Source organism: Peromyscus maniculatus, chromosome 3, assembly GCF_049852395.1.
Source record: "Peromyscus maniculatus bairdii isolate BWxNUB_F1_BW_parent chromosome 3, HU_Pman_BW_mat_3.1, whole genome shotgun sequence".
Lineage (NCBI taxonomy): Eukaryota > Metazoa > Chordata > Mammalia > Rodentia > Cricetidae > Peromyscus > Peromyscus maniculatus.
This window is the reverse complement of record NC_134854.1, coordinates 141380106-141398842: the sequence shown is the minus strand read 5'-3', so window position 1 is coordinate 141398842 and position 18737 is coordinate 141380106. Positions and strand designations below refer to the sequence as shown.

The following is an 18737-nucleotide window of genomic DNA, read 5'->3' as shown; positions in this document are numbered from 1 at the left end:
TGTGTTAACAATGGCATTGATTTCCTTAACTCCTTTCTCAGACCATTTGAAATAATTATTTTACTGACTATTTTTGCCAATTGTGTGGCCTTAGCGATCTATATTCCCTTCCCAGAAGATGACTCCAACGCCACCAACTCCAACCTGGTAAGTCTGGAGCCTCTGCGTTTCTTACTGCTTGTGAAGCAACCGAACTTAGACCATGTGGATTCTGAGTGCAAGGTGGGAGAGAAGTGAGATGTATGTTTGATGGTGCCGATGTTCGACACAGCTCGGATTTTTTGGGACATTTTGCTTTTTATTCCAATCAGTACCTGCCTTATCACACTCCACTTGTAGAAAGAATATTCCAGTCAGGTGGCGGTGAGCTGTGTGCGTGTATGGGTGTGAGAGTAGTGGGTCTCGTGTGTTATAAATGTACTGCTTAAGTCTTGAGTGTAGGTGTTGGAGGCGGCATTCTTTGATCATCAGTTGTGAGTATTTTGAGTGCCACTGTTCCATTGTTAGGCTTTGCTTGTGTGATCATAGCATCCTGCATGATTGCATGATAAATAATTTCTAGGAAGCTTTTAGCAAAGTTTTCTCTTGTGGCCAAGAGGTATCATTGAGTTAAAATGGCTTTATTTTCTTGGGAAAGGCGGCTTTCCACTTGGATTGCACAGAGGCCAATGCTGGCAATTTGGGGTTAGTATTTGTCCATGGAAAAAGTGGAGAGCGTGTTTACTTTTGGCTGAGTGTGAAGTCATTGCAAATGCAAAGGCCTTTGCTGGTCTGGGCATCTGAGGCAAGCTCTGGAATGCACTTGGCAGAGCCGGGGCTGCCTGGAGAGCTCCAGCAAAGGCCTGCAGAGAAATCTCGACTTTCTCCTAGCCTTGCCAAGACATTGGTAGTCCATGTGATTTTCCCAAAGCATGTTTGGTCACCAGACCCACCATCTTCCCTGGCACTGGTGCCCTCTATTAGATGAGAGTGGACTCTTGCATGAAGTGGATTTCGGAGAAACAAGAATGTATGGGATTCCTTCCCTGTAGTTGTGGCTGCTGATGTTGTCAAGGGGGATCCCTTTTCTCTCAGCATCTTTAACATCTCCAAAGAGATTAAATCTCTCAACTTGTGGGTTCACATATATCTTGCATATCAGATATTTACATTATGATTCCTAACAGTAGCAAATCTACAGTTACGATATAGCAATGAAATAATTTTTGCTTGGGGGTCACCACAACATGAGAAACTGTATCAAGAGGTCGCAGCATTAAGAGGGTTGAGAACCGCTATATGAGATGCACATTTTAGAGTGCTCTCCAGTTTCCTCAGTTTTTGCGATTAGCTATAGACTGGGGACGATGTTCTGTATATGTGTGTGGGGTTGGGGTCCTTCTGTGTCTCCTGGCTAGTACAGGGGTCATGTACTGGGGATAGCTTCCAAAAGTCCCATAGACAGGCACCAAGTACTGAATGATGACAGGGCTGTGGTCAGTAGGCAGAAAGTGTTTGCTGGAGTCCATGCAGCCAATGGAGGTATGACCTTGTTTCTTAAAATAAAGAAATCTTTCCCATGCCAAGATAGTATGAGCTAAGGTATCATCCCAAAGCAGGAACATCTTCCATTGATTCTAGCTCTTTGAAGTGTTTGCCTCTCTCTTCTGCTGTCCTTCCTTGGAGCTCTTGTCCCATCATTTAACCTGGAGGAACTTCAAAAGCAGCTCTGGTTAGAAACAGAATTCCTATCCTTTCTCAGGCCAGTGCATCCTTGGCTGGCTAAGGCCCTCAGCCTCTCTCTGTACGAGATGGAGGTCTGGTAGGTGATCACAAGGAGTCGGTGTTGAACTTGCTCTTGATGTGGCTAGACGCAGGAGACACTGGAGGGGTTTGTTTCCAACCACAACAGAATGATGAAATGTTCTAAAACTAGAACTTACCAAAAAAAAAAATCAAGTTGGATACTCAGTGATGGGTAGATTTTATGGCAAGTAAATGATTTTTTGATATAGCTATGCCTCTAACCCCTGTTCTCTGCCCTGGAGATGGGGGCATGTAACCAACTGGATGGTGGGGGAGGTGGCAACCAAGGATGGATTCGAGGACCCTACAGACCAAACAGCCCCACCCCACATGTGGGGAGGAGTGCCCTGCTGTGGAGATCACCCTGGGAGTGCTGTGGCCTCTGCTCTTCCTCCTCTAACACATCTTACCTTGACAAAGTCTTCACCCCTCTTTCCCCTCAGTGCTTTTGGCTTATTTTCCTCCATATACAGGAACACCACCAGCGACTGATCCTAGGCCTCTCATTTTCTTTTTCTCTCTCTCCTTGATCTCATCTCTGCCTCCTCACACAGAAGGAAAACCTTTTCCTGAGGAAGTGACTCCTGGGACTTGCTTCTCCAGCTCTAGACCCTTCTGCCCCTGGGTAGTACTTCCTGCAGCAGAGGCTCATGAGCATGCATCTCCTCCTCTGCCTGCCTGTCTGGAGATTTTGATTGTGCATAGACCATGTTGAGCCCCTTCCCATTCTCAGTCATTTGTTTAAATTATCTGTGCCTTTGTTTCTTCATCTGTTAAGTGGGAACAATAGCCACAGTAGTGTCTGCCTCATAGGTTTGGGGTGAGTGTTGAATGAGTCAGATTGGAGCAGTTCTTAGGAGAGCGCTGTAGGAAGGGATAAAGATGGGGCATTGCCAACTCTGGGGGTTGTTACTGTTGCTGTTATTGTCGCTGTCCTACGCATCCTCCCCAGGTCAACACTGCCTTTTCCCTAGACTTTCATGGTCACTTTTCTCTGGCATTCTCTCTCCGGGCTCTTCTTTCAGAGGTACATCTTGGGCTTATGTAGTCATTTAGTAAACATTCACACCAGGAGTCAATGAAGCATTTGGGATACCTTAAGAGACAGAACCTGTGACTAATAGGGAAAGTGATACATAGTTAGATGTCTGCACAGCAAAAAGTCTTATGAGAGGTGATTTCAAGGTCAAAATAGGTATTTGGAGCTGACGCCCATACTTTTCAGGGTGCAGTACTGGTTTTGAGTGAATGGGAAGAGCCAGGTGACAGGAGGTTTAGCTTATGGACCTAACTGCAGGCAATGAGGAGTCCCCTGAGTCTTTGAGAATGGGAGAGATTCCTGCAGAGTGAGTGAGATGGTTTAGATTGTGCTTAGTGCGTACGAAGAGAGAATGAAATGCTGCAAGGTCCAGCGGACAGTAACAGCAGGCCCAGAGATGGGGTGGTGGAATTAGGGACAAACTGTTATGACCCCCTGCATGCTGGTCTTGGGATGTTGATATGTATACCCTGTGTTATAATCTAAAAGGATTTCAGGAGGGTCACATGTAAGGTACATGGGAGACTGGCCTAGTGAGGATCTGTGGAACATGTAAATGGAGATACTTGTGGGTGATGGGAGGATTGGGAACTCTAGCTCATGATGAGGAGGGAGAAGAGGGAGAGGAAGGGTTCACAGGACAGAGAGCACCAGAAACAGAAGACCACTTTGGACTGTGAGCACTGCTGTTTTCAGAGTAGTGGAGAGAAGGACTCCTGGAAAGTGAAGTCCCTCAGTGGAGCCTTGTAGGCAAAGGAGACCGGGAATTAAAAAGGACCCAGTAGGGACTGGTTGGTGGCCAGGCTTGTCATTATAGCAATCAGAGTCTGGTAACAAGAAGACGGTGCTGACTGAGATGCTGAGGTGAACTTAGCCTACAAGGAGAAGGGGATGTTAGTCTGAGTGTGTGCTTCACCTGTCTTGACACAGTGGATTTATCACAACTGCTCACTGAGGCTCTCTGGCCAAAATAGTCCCCTGACAGAATTGCTCATTGCCCCTGGAATGAAGATTGAGAATTCTCCCAGCAGCTTAATACCTTCTTTATTTATCTTAGTAAAGAATTGCCATTTCAGGGTCCTGATTTGAGCACAACAGAGAAGAGACAGAGATGTGTCTGAAGCCATGGTTCTCAAACTCTCTGGCTTGAGAATTGTATGGCACCTGACAGGATACATGTTCCTGGCCCTACCCTGGTCCTGAGTCTGGAGTGGGGCCCATGTAGTCTGTATTTTTAGCTGTTTGCCTTATTGCTTCTGAAGCAAGGGGGGGGGGCATGCACTGCTCTTGTGAAAAGCAATCTAGAATGTTCTCTATTGTATGAGTGACTCCACCTTCAGCTCCCTACACAGTCGGTTTCTGTCTACCCACAGCTCTCTCTAGGCTCCAAACAGAAAGATGACACATGTCAACTGCCTGAGCTTTCCCACTCTGCTGGGTGCAAGAGCGATTTATTTAGCAAAGCATGCTCGCCCCGGTACAGAACTTGTAAACTCACATGTGTGCCTGCCTCTATTCTCGGTTTCTCCTACAGCTCTACCAGCTTCCACCCATCCCCATTTCTAACACTTTGCTTACTTTTGTGAACAGATGAGAAACAATCCAGAGTAGAGTTGTATTTTTATTTTGAAGGTAGTTCCTTTCTTTAAGTAAGTTTATGCATCATATGCTGCATCTAGCATATGTTTTGGCTGTCACATCACCTTGGTTACCTCTTCTTGATGCTATTGAAGGACAGTGAGGCTGAACTGGCCAGTGACATGACATTTGTCCCTTTACTAATCATTGTCCTGTTGTTGACCATGCCACCCACTATGAAGTACACCATTTATAGCCCTGCCACTGTGAGCCCCACCTGCCAACAACTGTTACTCTGTAGGTAAAGTCTGTCATGCCTGGTGAATAGCCTCTGCCGGCCAGGAGAACCTATTGTGTGTGCAGAATGCCTGGCTCTCTGTAAATCCTGAAGTTCACAAAGACTTGGCTGGAGTTGAATGTTAAGAGGATATGCTGGCATTTGATGTTTTGTGGAGAATATGTACCACGTACTTTCTAAGCAAGAGCCAGGCTCCAGGTGCCATCAGAGAGGAAAGCAGAACAGGACGGAGGATTATATGAGCCTGGCCTTTTCCTCTTCGGAGTTTGGAGCTACAAGCTTGGGAGCTTACAGTCCCATGCACTGTTGTAGAATCGGGGCAATTAACTCATACCCTAACCTGTTGTGAAGGTTAGATGAGGTGGTTGTGAGATGCATGGAGCCATGCCCTGGTGCCCTGGGCCAGCAAACACTTCTGTCCTTTAGAACTGAAGACCTTCCCCCAGATTTCTGGGAGTATGCTAGGATCTGCGATGCCTCTGGATGGCCTCTGCTTCAGAAGGGTACAGAGGAGATCAGAAGGCGCTTCCTGGTCACTCTAATGCAGGAGGATGGCTGTGTGGCTGGGGCTCTAACCTGGGTATGCTGATGCATAGAGAGTGAGCTTGGGAGGGAAGATCCTGTGGACTTCAGCCTTCGTCCCCTGCCACTAGTCAATCAGCTCAGGGACTCGGTGTGTCCCCACTCTTGGGTAGCACTAGGTTAAAGCCTGTCCTGGGTTTTGACCACTCCAAGTTCTGAGGTGAGTGTGAGTCCTGCTGGCCAGGTCTGAGGAATGACTGACAATGTCTGTGTGTGTTTCTCTACACTCCTGTCAGTGATCTGCAGTTAATTCCATCGTAGTGAGTTTTGCCTGGGAGTGAGCTGTCTTTCTCTGGGTTTGTACAGCTACAACAATGGCGGCGTGACAAGCGGGTACTCAGGCTGCCATCTGTGTGTCATCGTCACTCAGCAGCCATGCTTTGTGAGTATACGAGAGCTGTAATGCATGCACTGCATAACTACAGTCATGAGCCACGCCGCCGCTGCCCCTGCTCACTTCTGCATACCTCTTCACTCACGTAGAGAGGAGGCACAAAGCTGCAGAAGGACAGAGAAAGCTTAGGCCAGCACACACACAAGGACTTTTACAGAGCAAACCCTCCTTAAAAAAAATGCCAGTCAGTGGGTGTGAGCAGAATCGGAGTGGGGGCTGTCATAAGAGGTGTGCCGTGCAGGAGTCAGGGCCTACAGACCGCGCCCCGGGAGAGGCCTGCACGTGGCCTGAGGTCAAACCCTTAACTTCTGTGTGGCTCTTCTGGCAGAGAGACATAGCACCTTCATTGCAGCTCCTCCAGGTGCTAGGGATTTGCATATACTATTTATAACCCCCAGTGGCACGTGGCCATTTTTATTTATTTGTCTCCTTAAAGTGGGGATTTAGTTCCTCGGACTCAGGACTGGATCTCCAGTGACTGGCACCCGCCTGGCTCCTGGTAAATGATTGTGGAGTCAATGACTAGACAAATGACTGAACACCGCCAGGCTTTGTTCTCTGTGTGTGTGTGGACCGGGAAGTGAAGGCTCAGAGAAGAGAAGAGACCCGGTGAACAAGTGGCAGAGAGAGAATTCGAACTACAGCCGGAACAAAAGCGTAGCATGGACCCTTTGCTCCATTCTTTGTGGAAAATGTTTCAAAGATGAAACTGTGACGGTATTAGCAGATACTTTGAAAAAGCCAACCAAACCAAAACAAGATCAAACTTGTTCCCTTTCAAAAGCAAACTCATTCAAAATGCATTTGAAGTTAAACGCAGTTAAACAGATTGTTCTAAGGCATCCCTGAGCCTACCTAGATACTTTTTTTTTGGTGGGGGGAGGTTGTGATGCTGGGAATGGAACGTGGGGTCTTATGCCTGCTAGACATGTGCTCTTTACCTGAGCCACAGCCCCGTCCCGTCTCTTGGCTTCAACACGGTAGTGACAAATACAGCTGACAAATCGGTTAGCAGAAATTTTGTGCCGCTCCGTGTTTGGTGCCGCATGCTACTGAGGAAATTGGGACCCCTCTTAGGGTTTTTAGTCTCCTCAATTAAGGAATTTGAGGACGACTCTGAAGGAAGATTGAAGACAATTTTATTAGCATTTTAAAGGAAACCACAGGCCTGGAAAGCTGTAAGTTTTGGCAGCTGTCCAGAGGAGGAGGAGAGAAAGGCATCAGCTTCTGAGTTCACATGGAGGTTCAGCAAGCAGCCACGTGGCAAATGGGGGGGGGGTGGTTAGCTTTAGAGCAAGAGTGAAAAAGCCCCAGGTCTAGAGAAAGCGTACTTAGGCTCTGGAAAGCACCTGAAAGAAAGAGACAGAACAGAGACACAGGAAAAGGTCTGCGTCTAGATCTAGAAAGGAGGACAGGCCTAGCAGAGCTCAAGGCAGCTTCATAGAAATGATGTAGAGAGCGAGGATTCTAGGAAGGAAAAGCGTGCTGTTTCATTAAGATAATAATTATGCCTCCACCTCTTTCCTGGGGGTGGGGTGGGGTCTTTCTTAGCCAGGTCATTGATCAGTCAAACTGGATTAACCTTATGCTTCGTGTAGCTTGGAAAGTTGGGTTTCCATTCAGGCCCAAGGCAGATTCTATTCTCCTGCCTAGGAAGAAACAGCTGTCCCTCAGTGGGCCTCCAGTGCAGTTACTGTCCTGCGTGCTTTTGAACACAAATGTGTTTAGACACCGTAGTGATGATGTGGGCTGCATATGATTATTGCTCTGTTTTATTGACGTGGCTACCGGAGCTCAGAGACTATACACCATTTGCCCGTGGAAGGTTAGTGTGAAATGATGATGGCCTATGTAGATGCTTTGTCTGCTGGCCTGTGCTCCTGGTCACCGGGCCACAGGTGCCTGTCTACCCATGTCTTCTGGTGCTCCCATTTCTGGAGCAGGCAGAGGAAGTGTGAATTCCTGCTGTCACCACAGCTTGAGGAGGGCCAGAGTCCTCAGAAGGCTTCGTGGTAATTTTGTCCTGTTGAAGCATGGGGGTTTAAACCACAGCTTAGGGGCTTACCCCAAGGACTGTACATCAGAAGAAGGATGGGCTGGGTTCCGGCTAGGACCTGGTAAGGTAAGGCAGGAAAACAACAACAAAACAAAACAAAACAAAACAAAACAAAACAAAACAAAACAAAACAAAACAAAACAAACAAAACAGCAGAGAGCCTTCGATTGCTAGTCGAGAGCATGACAGTTCAAGGGGGTGTAAGATCCTTGGTAGAAGCGCGGGTAATCAACCCTCAGGGTGCCTAGGTTATTGTTTGACTAGGTGTTTGCACACTAAATATTTCAGAGGGAGCAGACAGTGTCTGCTTTGCATTTGCCCATGGAGCGCAGGAGGAGATACTTTGAAGTCTCAATGTGATGCCCCCTCTTGCTCTGTTTTCACCCATCCTTATTAATTCTAGAGGAAATACTGCATCAAGTTGACTCCTCATGTAGTGGAACCTTTTCCCAGGTACCTTGGCACTTACATATATATTTGAAGAAAGCCTTCTAGAATAGAAAATAGAGATCCCTGGATCCTTTAAGGAAGAATAGTGAACATATTTTATTCTCTTTCGGGGATTGTGTCATCACTAGGAAACTCAGTGTTTAGACCGGTAGTAATACTGTGAAGCCATGGGGGGTGGGTGGGGTTGGAGCAACTTGCAGTGTGCCTTCGAAGTGTGTCGTGGTGTGAAAGGTTTGGGGTCCACTGTTCCAGTTCCCCCCATCTTCCCTTCCTGCTCCTCTCCTGTGGACTTGGGAAGTTCGTACATAGTCCTTGCCAGCTATACAAAGTAAAGGAAGGTAGGTTTCCATGGCCGGCTTACAGATGAATGGGAAGTGTTAGCGCTAGAGGTGCAGCAGCATTGACTTTGGCTTCTCGGTGCCTTCCCCCATGACTCCCTCTGTTCTCACTAGTTCCTGTGTGATTGAGGCACTTGGCTCTGTGCCTTCTGACAACTTTAATGTCAGCACTTACACTGCTGGCACTGTTTTAAGTACACGACATGTGTTAACTCATTTAGTCTTTTCAACAACTCCATCAGACTTCTGTTATAATTACAATCATCCCTTCACTTCTTTATTTATATATTTTACTGACATAGCAGTAAGTGTACATATTTACCATAGTCATCCTCTTTTAAAGATGAGGGAGAGGTACAGGGGAGCAAGCTAGCGTGTATGAAGTTCACAGACTGGGAAAAATCAAAGCAGTGGTTCTGAGGTCCCGTCTGAGCAGGTGGCTCCTGAGTCTGTACCCTTAACTGCTGTGTAGCATGACCTCCCTGAGGTGTGGGAAGGAGGGAGTCTCCTTGGAAAGAGGTGCTTTATTTGAGCCCATGGCTTGTGTGTGTACCATGTGCATGGTTGTCTTTCACTGGGGGTGCCAAAGGAGGAGCTGTAGCCCCTCTCAGGGGTGGATCTCCTCAGGGTGTGCTGTGTCTCTGAATATCCTAGGGTCCACTTGTCCACCAGGGGAGGGCACAGATCGTCCACTGGCTCCCGGGAAGTGGGCTTGGCTTTGAGACCTGGCTTTACCATGAATCGGTGACTCACGTTAGCTGAGCTCTTCAATCACACAGGGCTCTAGTCCTGTGTAGAGAACAAAATTGTGAGTTGGAGTGAGGAGCACACTTCTTGAGACAGGTTTACAGCCAGAAAGAGAGAGCTCTGAAAGCTGCCAGTGAGCTCCAGGCCTCCTTGGGACCTGTCAGTACTTGGGTGGTGGTAGGCCTGGGAGCATCAGGTGGGGCACTGCAAGGGCACCCAACTGTGGGCACCATCCTGAAGCCATCCTTCCCTCCCTCTCAAGGTAGAGAGGCTCCTCTGTGGCTCTCTTACGCAGTAAGGCTTCACCGGAGACTTTTGAGCAGCCCAGGTTTTGTGGAAACACCACAGAAGTATATCTAACAGGCTGTGTACTGGACAAAGAGGAAGTTAAACTGGCTGGTATGGCCCTGGGGCATTTTCTACCTCTGCCACTGACTACCAGTTAGGCCTTTTCACCGTTCCGCCTTGGACTTGAGACTTCTTAGCTGTGAAATACAGATAATAACTCAGTGAGCTGTGGCGAGTCAAGTGAGAAGATGTGGAAGAATGCTGGGAAACATACAAAAAGCCCCGCCACTGTGCTTGCTGCTGCTATTAGAGCTCTAGGGATAGTCTGTCTCTGGATTGTTTACTCTGTGTTTCTGGTACATTCCTCGGTGAACCTTTTCCCTTAGCCTCAAGATAACTTAGAGATGTAAAAGACGCAAAAGCCAAGTTCCAAATTTAGTTTCTGACCTCCCTAAGATGGATGGAGATCGGTGAGGCTGTCACCTGCTTTCTGGAGAGCTGGCTGAACCCAACTGGTTGGGAAAGTTCTTTTGTATGCGCTCAGGCTGGAGTGAGCATCCCTCACTCCATGGCTGGAGGGCTCATTCGGTATACTTCTGGATCCAGCTTACCTTTCTTTTACTCATTGGCTCTGGACTGGGCCACTACACTGTGTGACAACTTCGTCTTATCCTGATCCATCTGCAAAGACTATTTCCAAGTAAAGTCACATTCCCAGGCTTGACAATGAGATCATAAATAGACCTTTCTGAAGGGCACAGTTCAGCATCCGCTCACAGCAAGTGGGAGCAGGAATCACGTGCGAACAGCACCTGGTGCAATGGCTGGCAGCTGGTGGGAAGCTCAGGAGTGACCGCCCAGCCTTGGTCGTGCAGGTGTCGGGACAGTGAGGGCTGAGTGCCCCTCTCCTGGGAGGTTAGGTCTGATGGGCTTTACCCATTTAGCATCGGTATCACTTATCTCTGAACTCCTTCCTTGTTCCTCACCTTACTGAGTGACCTCAGGCTAGCATTTGCCTTCTGTTTGTCCAGAAGAGAGTGTGGTTAAGGGGATTCTTAGATATTTTGGACATCTGTGCCTCCTTGCCTGATGAATCAGCCTGCTGACAAGATACCAGGACACCCGTGTACACATTGGCTCAGCTATGGACTGGATGGCAGCTGTGCTCTGGGAGTGTGCTGGGAATGCAGAGCTGCACAAAGGCTGGCCAGGGTTGTGGGGAGGGTCTCTTGTTTCCTCTGGTCTCTACCTCAGTGGTGGTCTTGGTTTCTGTGCTCCTGACAGGTGAGACTTCAGAAGAAACATGGTAGCAGGGTAAGCAGTCAGGAGCCATTAGAATAAGCCACGGTGTGCTCTTCAGGTAGAGTGGGCTGAACTGAGCAGCTTCCACCTCCAGCCTAGCACGGTGCTTTGCTCTCTCTCCCTATTATCCCGTCCCCTGTGCCTCTCTCAGCGTAGGCACTTCCAGGAAAAGAACTGTTTTGTTTCGGTTTTTTTCTGAGAAGCCCATTTTACACAGAATTCTGTCTAAGTAAATATAGAAAGATGTGAGAATGTGTATAGGGGCTTAAGTACTCTTAAAGTTGAAATGCACACTTGCAGGGAAAGGCGGTGGCACTCTGCGTATTCACCTGACTAGGAAGTCTTGAAGTTGCTTTAGTCTGACCTAGCTGTTAGGATCACAGTCACGCATTGTCTCTTGCATCCGGTTTTTGAGGCCCTGAGCTGGCTCATCTGGAGTTGACCACTGCCACTGTCTTTATACCTTGACCATCAGTCAGGTACTACCATTATGTCTATCTCATCTTGTTTTTGGATCTTGAGCAGGTCCACTTAGTGTTCTGTAGTCCTTTATTGGGAGGCCTGTTGGAGAGTTCTGCTCAGAGCTAACCTCCTGCCTAACACAAGGTTCTGTCCTTAGGGAGCCTGTGTTCAGGCTCTTGACAAAGGAGCCAGCCATGCTGCCAGAAACCCAGTAGGCAGAGTAGTAAACAAGATACGCTCAGGCAGGGCACCACGAATGCCACAGAGAACAAGGCAAAACAGGCAAAGAGAGAGCGCCATTGACAGTGGGTAGGCCAGCATGGAAGGGCTCTCTGAGGAGGTGTTCACCTGAGCAGCACTGGAGGTCCAGAGAAGAGAAGGAGCCAGAGGGACAACACCTGTAGAGAATCCTGTGTGTAGAGCGCAGCCCAGCAGAGCAAGGGCTTGACAGCGAGAGGAACTCGGGGTGTTTGCCATACCTAGCTAGAGTCAGGTGGAGGAGGATATGAGCTTGTGCAGAGGTACCATCGACCTGATGAGGAGTCTAGGGTTTGTCCCAAGAGCGGGGATGATGGTTGATTAGCTGCTACCAGCCTCCAAAAGAGCAGGTGTCCTGACCGGCTAAGAAGTCTGAAAACTGAGCGACCACAGGATCCTTAGCTTTCCAAGAGAGTGTTTCTGTGGTTGCCAGTAGGCCTGAGTAGATCTCACTGAGAGAGTGCCCTGGAAGGTGCAAGCTGCCATTTTTAGAAGGGACGATAGACTTAGAAAATTTGCCCCAATGGAGAGGGACACGGAGGTGGGTGTTCGGAAGAGATTTCCCACCTCTGTACATTGGGATTTGGTGACCTAGACCTCATTTGCCCGATTAGCAAGGGGGCCTCCAGGTCTCTGTGTGTCCAGAAGCACTTGGTCACCATCTGCCTGGCTGGTCGTGAGGGCATTCTTACCTCCACTCGTTCTCTGCTGTTTATAATTATCCACATGAAAGCCAGGTGTTTGAACTTGTGGAAGGATTTCGATTTGAAGTCTCTTTTTTATATCGATGGCCACAGCACACCTTTTACCTCAGGTTTATTCATTTGTATCTTGCTTTTCAGCATGCACTGGCCCATTGTCATGTAATTGGGCATCTGTTATGTTCTAGTCCCTGGGCAAGGGACATCCAGTTATAAAAGATATAGTGTCTACTGGCCTAAGCGGCTCCCAATTTTCTGAGGACAGCTGGAGATTCACCCCCAATAACTGTGAAGGTCAGGTATCACCAAGCTTGTGGTTTGGTGGAAAGTGTGCATTTTCCTGGCATTTCTCTTTCTTGTCTCAATTTGCTTAATGATCATTTCTTGCTAATGGCGCTTTGAGGAGTCTGGAGAGGCCCCAGATTGCGGAGGAGAGTGCTAACAGGGACAGAAGTGCTGACCTGGCTGTGTGCCCCGGGGCAGGTCTCCTAACCTCCTGAGCCTCAGTTTCCATCTGTTACTTAGGGCTAATTACACCTACTTAACTACAGACTTTTGTGAGAAGCATTATCTCATTAGAGATAATGTTCTTAGAAGTGCTTGGAAATTTTGTGTAGCTTTCTCAAATGGTAAGCATTGTTATTTTTATTATTGAGTGCTGCTAATTCAGCACCAGAGGTGGTGAAGGAAGAAAAGGCCATTGTTATCACCCTTGTGCTGTCACAGCTGGGTACTGGGGTGTGTTTGGATGGAGAGGCTGTGCTGGGAAAGGCTATGAAGCAGCCATGGAAGAATTCATGGTCAGGCCAGGAGACAGGCCATGTGAAGGGAACCATGAATAGGTCATGCTGAGAGACTCTGGCTCTTAAGTGCTCCAACATTCTCTGGCTGTAGTCAGGAAAGGCTTTCCTGGGAAAGAGACTCGTGAACTTAGCTGTCACTAACAGGAAAGTAAGAATCATCTTGAGACTATCATTAATCAAACAAATATTTATTAGGTAGCAAGTGGTGTGCATTGGGAGACATGTAAATACATTTTGGTTGGGGAATCTAAGAGAAGATAAGTATAGGTACAGTATTGCTTCTTTCCCAAATGATTCACCTGGGAGGACACTTTCAGCCTATTTAATTGCCAAAAATCAGCCTTTATACGTTTGGGGATGGTAGGAAATGGTCTCCTTACTGGTTTCCTTTTGCACATTGTTGTCGGGGGAGTGAGTACATGCTTCTTCTGTTCCTCCTTATCTGCGTTTCTCCAGTGAAGTCTGGGGTTACCTCTGCCAATCACCACTCTGTCTAAGTAGATAGAAAGTAACACATTTCATGCCATAAAACGGTATGACAGGCCCCTGGGAAGTATTTTGTAGAAGAGCATTTTGGTGATACCCCATACCAATAAAGCCAAGAGTCTGCTTTGGTGGAATTAGCATTTTGTTGCCTAAAGCCATTGTCAATAACCCTTCCATTACATTTAGGTCACACAAAAGCAGGCTGGCGAGAGGGTACCCTTCCCAGGGCAGGACTGACATCCGCTTTTCTGTCCTCAGCAGCGTACTGTCTGACTCCTCTCTGGTCAGCCTGGCTTCCTGAAACTTAGCTGGACCCTTTTGAAGTCTCTAAAACATTAAACAAGCAGGCCACAGCGCTCCAGGGATTGTCACGAGGTTGTGCTATGTGCTGCCATTTCCCACTGCTGTCCTCAGCCTGTAAAGCCTTGCGCTTTACAGATCTAGGGTGGGGAACAGGGACAGATCGGGGTAGAGCTGTGACTTCATCAGAACCAACTTGTGATGACAGGAAGGTCCAGGGGTCCCAGGAGTGTGGCACCCCTTTTCCTAAACCATCTCTGGATGTATACAGTTCTCCACCCTCCCACTTTTCAGTCTTTGTCCTTACCCCCCTTCCCCCACATTTGGTCTTGGCTTGGGTCACAAACCCTGAGACAGGTACCCTGAGTGAGTCAGGACCTCTAAAATTCACAGCCGGGTCCCTACAAAGCCCTTCAACAAAATAAAGGCAATAGTGGAGAGGCTGCAAAGTTCTTCATGATCCTTTCACTGAGCAGGCAGACAGAAGGACTGAATGTGGAAATCAGATATTTCAACCCTAGAGGAATAGGCTGTTAATAAAGGGTAACTACCAGCAAAAGCCCAGAGGGCTTTTCTGGTGGGACACCCTGTCTTCTGGCCCTTTCCCATGGAATCTCAGGCCTAAACAAGATCCCTTCCTCTTCTGGCCTCATAGCACCTAGCACTTCCACACTCTGTCTCTAATGCTTGTTTTTTCATGTTCTTTATCACTAATCTTGGAATTCGCACCGCCAGTGTGCAACAAGACTCTGGAAAACAGTATACCTAGGCACGTCTGGCAAGAATTAGGATGACGCCAAGAGCGGGGAATTCATGCGACGACAGGGACCATGTTATTGTTTGTATGATGTGTCTATAGACACAGTTATGCTCAGGCAGGCAGGCAGACACACATGCAGGCACACACATTTTCATAACATCCATGGAGTCCTGCAAATAAGAAGGTCCCTGAAATGACACATATGAAGGTAGGGGAAGGCCCAAGTGCATCACTCTGCAACAATCAATCATCTGCACAAGTGCAGAAATCCAGTGAGTCTTTTGTGACCCGCGTCTGACAGATGGCCACCAAGAGTTGTTGGCTTGTCCTATTAAAATACGGCATTGGGAAGACCCGCCGTAAAAATAGACCTTTTGATTTTAAGACTCACCTCATACACTAACAAGGAAACATTTGACCTTGTCTTCCAGCCACTGCTCACCAACTGCCCATTATCATTTTGTGTATTCTGTTGAGTCCCGCTCCAGCACCAGCCCAGGCTCCTGATTTTGAGGAGTACATTATAGACTCAGGTTCAATGTCATTTTTTTCTCTTTAGCTCCTCGTTACCTTTGGTTATATAAACATCACCCTCTAGTAGTCTTCTAGAGCATATAGTATTTGCTAGGAAGTTTTCAATGTGTAGTCTTGTAATCTTTAATCCCGGTATCAGTTTTGCAAGGGAGATGTTTTCAGCTCTCATTCAGCAAAGAAGCAATTCAGAGGCAAAGTGACCGAGCTAGGACCACAGGGCTAGGAGTTGGAGGAGCCAAGAATTGAACCGGACTCTGTGTTATTCAAATCACACAGGGTTTATTCTCTCTAATGTATGGAACCTTTTGCTTCCATGTCTACCCCAGATAATGGAGTAAGAACTGTTTGAAGAAGATGGGTGGATGTCTTGTTGTCTGTGATGGCAAGAGTGAGTAGGAACAGGATGTGCTGTACTAACTGCCTTCTGGTCTTGTGTACCACTCAAGGTGGGGTGCTGGGTATCCAGGACCCTTGCTTTGCATCAGGCCTAGATCAGCTGTAATAGTTCCTTTTCTCCTCTCTCCTTTCCTCTTCCTTTTCCTCCTCATCTTTCTCCTTTTTTTTTTTTAATTTTGCATTTCTGGTAATATTTTGTATAGAATTCAGTTTTTCCTGAGGTTATCTGTAAAGACTTGGAAGGTGATATTTTAGATTTGGGAAAATGTGGTCTTTTTGGGTTGGGGGGGTCATTTTAACAGCAGTAGAAGACTTACGAGATAACATTTGGGGTCGTATAGGATTCCTTAGAAACCTGTTGAGCTTGCTTCATTTCAGGACTCACAAAAGGCTTGAGTGCTTGAGTGTCTGGGGTTGAGGGAGAAAGGATAGCTAAACTGCCTTGAGATTTTGGTGCTTTATTCCTGTGACCCTGTGGAAATGCAGATTGATGCCCATGTTCAGACCAGTGAAGAAGCAGGCCGAGTATTCATCCAGCCCCAGGCTTAAAGCCAATGGAATGAGAAAGACTTGGCAAAATATCATGGGAAATGTCATGGTCCCTTCTGGATTCACTTAAAAAGCCCAAGACCCATTTACTTCTGATTTCAAGGCATTTCTATTAATAGTATTTTGGGAAGCTGGAGTCCAGGAAGATCCTGGCTGTAGGAATTGTCAGTCGCATACAGCAGGATTCTGCCTTTTCAGGTTTTCACAGTGCTATAGCCTCTACCTTAAATGCTCCCGAGTGCCCAGGTGTTAAAGGATTGGTTTCATAGGGGCCCTTCTGGAAAGTATTGGGGCCCTTAAGAAGTAGAGCTTAGTGAGAGGTCTTGAAGTCTTGTGAGTGTGCCTCTGAAGGGGAACAGTGAGGCTGAGGCCTCCTTTTTTTTTTTTTTTTTTTTTTTTTTTTTTTTTTTTTTTTTTTTTTTTTGGTGTGTTTTTGATTCTCTCAATACTTAGCATACAGCATGTTGCTGACCACATCCCAAAGTGATGGGGCCAACACACCATGGATTGGAACCTCCAGCATCATGAGCTGAAGTGAGCCTGCTGTCTCTTTTGTTTGTTACAGTGACAGAAAGAGACCACAAACAGAATGTTAGTTCTCCAAACTGCTTGTTAACTACTTCACCAGAATGTTTTAGACCAGGATTGTCTTTGAGAAGAGATGGTACCTGGAACATATGGGAGGAAATTTTCCTTTAGCTCAGGGCAGCAAATGGGACCTGGCCAGATGAGAGCCAGCCTTGAATAGAGAGGGAAACTCTTCATAGGCATGTGCCCAGGCTGGTGAAAACACCAAATCGGGGCTGCCAAGGAGTCAGAGGCTGCTGAATGCCAGCAAGCCAGAGGCTCGGGAGTGTGGACAACAGGCGGGGCTTACAATTAAGCTGGCTTCATGAGGACAAGGCAGCAAGCAGGAAGCAAGGTAAGGATCCAGATGTGACCCAGTGACAGAATCAGGAACAGAGAGACTGCATAAGAAGCAGTCAGAGATCCAGCAAGAAGCCCAGGCCACAGAGCAGTCATGTGCTCATAGACTGTGTGGGTTGGAGCCACCGTCCTCAGAAAGGGGCTGGCAGTCTTGTTCATCAGCCTGGGATCGTTCCATATTTGTAAGGTTGGGGTTGAGTCCTGGTTTGGGTAGGACGGGAGCTGGAGGTAGGGCAGGGTGGGCTGGAGTATTAAAGAGAAGTAGCTAGTCATTCCTCTCCTTAGGAGCTTAGACAAGGCCAGTTCCAGTCTCTCTAAATCCTGATGGAAAGAGCTTTAGGGAAAACCCTGGGGGCGGGGGGCTGACCTGGAGTAGATGCTCATTTAAAGTTTTAAAGTTACACAGCTGGGCAGTGCTGGCATACACCTTTAATCTCAGCACTTGGGAGTCAGAGACTGGCGGATCTCTGTGAGTTCGAGGCCAGCCTGGTCTATGTAGTGAGTTCCAGGCTAGCCAAGGCTATCTATATATTGTCTCTCTCAAATACACACACACACACACACACACACACACATACACACACACACACACACACACCACACCGCACGCACGCACGCATGCACAGCGTGCATGCATCAAACAAATGCCACGGGAAACAGTGATGTCACCAACTTCAGTTTTCAGTTTCTTTGGGAAAGTGGAGGTGGCGACTCTTGTTGCCTCTTGTTTCCTGTTCCATCAATCTCTTAAAACAGTATTTGTGACAGTGCGGCCTGAAGTACAGAGCACTTGGGTAAACATCTTGGGAGGATTATGTGTAAAACTCAGTGGAGAATGTTACCTCTGGGCAGGTGCCAAGGACCCGGGGGTAGCTTGCTTTCTTGGATCCTGTATGCTTTCTTTGTGTCAACTGGTTCTTCTGGCTGGCTTCACTATGTCAGTTTTTGACAGTTATGGAGAAGGATGAGAAAACTCGGAGATTTTGTGAGAAAACCTTGGTGCTGTATTCACAACAAACTATCAGTGGTGTGGGCTCCTTTGATCACAGCCAGTCTCCACTGTGGCAGAAATTGAAGTTTGTGGATAGTTCAAGCTAGGAAAAAGCACAATAATGATCCAGTTAATTTCTTGATTATATAGACAGGGGAAACTAAGGCTAAGCTAAATCTTGCTCAAGTCCAAGTAAAGCTGAAGCCACATTTACTGTGACCCGTGTACTTTGTACACACTGCTGGCTGACTGTCGGGATTTAGAAAATGGAGTTCGGGAGTTCTGACTACCATTTTTTTTTTTTGTAGTTGAAAGCTACATTCATCACTTTTGAGACATTTGCATAGACTGAGAGTAGCAGATCCCAAAATAGACTTTCCTCTTCCCGGAGCAACTCTGCATAAAAGACTCACTGGCTGTGGACTAAGTCCCTGTCATATCATTGCAATAGCCAGACCAGGGGACTTGGCCAGGAAGCTGGGTATGTCCCAGCCAGAGAACAAACACTTGTCATAGAGTGAGTCGTGTAGTTGGGCGAAGAGCCAGGTTTGTAGAAGTGGCTTTGTATTGACGAAGGAGGGAGAGTCATGCTTGGTCTTGAACTCATCATGGACTACTAGCTACGGCAAAGTAGGGATGACACCAGGCCGCTCTGGGAGAGCCATCAGGCTTATCTCCTTCTACCCCAAGTACATGGCGAGTGAACCCTCTGA

At 47.4% G+C, this 18737-nt stretch overlaps 1 protein-coding gene across 45 annotated transcripts in view; it reads left to right on the top strand.

The window, feature by feature from the left end:
- Cacna1c (calcium voltage-gated channel subunit alpha1 C) overlaps positions 1 to 18737 on the top strand; it is a 658960-nt gene that overhangs the window by 160480 nt on the left and 479743 nt on the right. For all 45 annotated transcript variants that reach the window (XM_076567723.1, XM_076567725.1, XM_076567727.1 and 42 more), the window contains exon 3: positions 43 to 147. In XM_076567723.1, coding sequence (XP_076423838.1) covers positions 43 to 147 — 105 coding nt within the window. The remainder of the gene's footprint in view (positions 1 to 42; positions 148 to 18737) is intronic.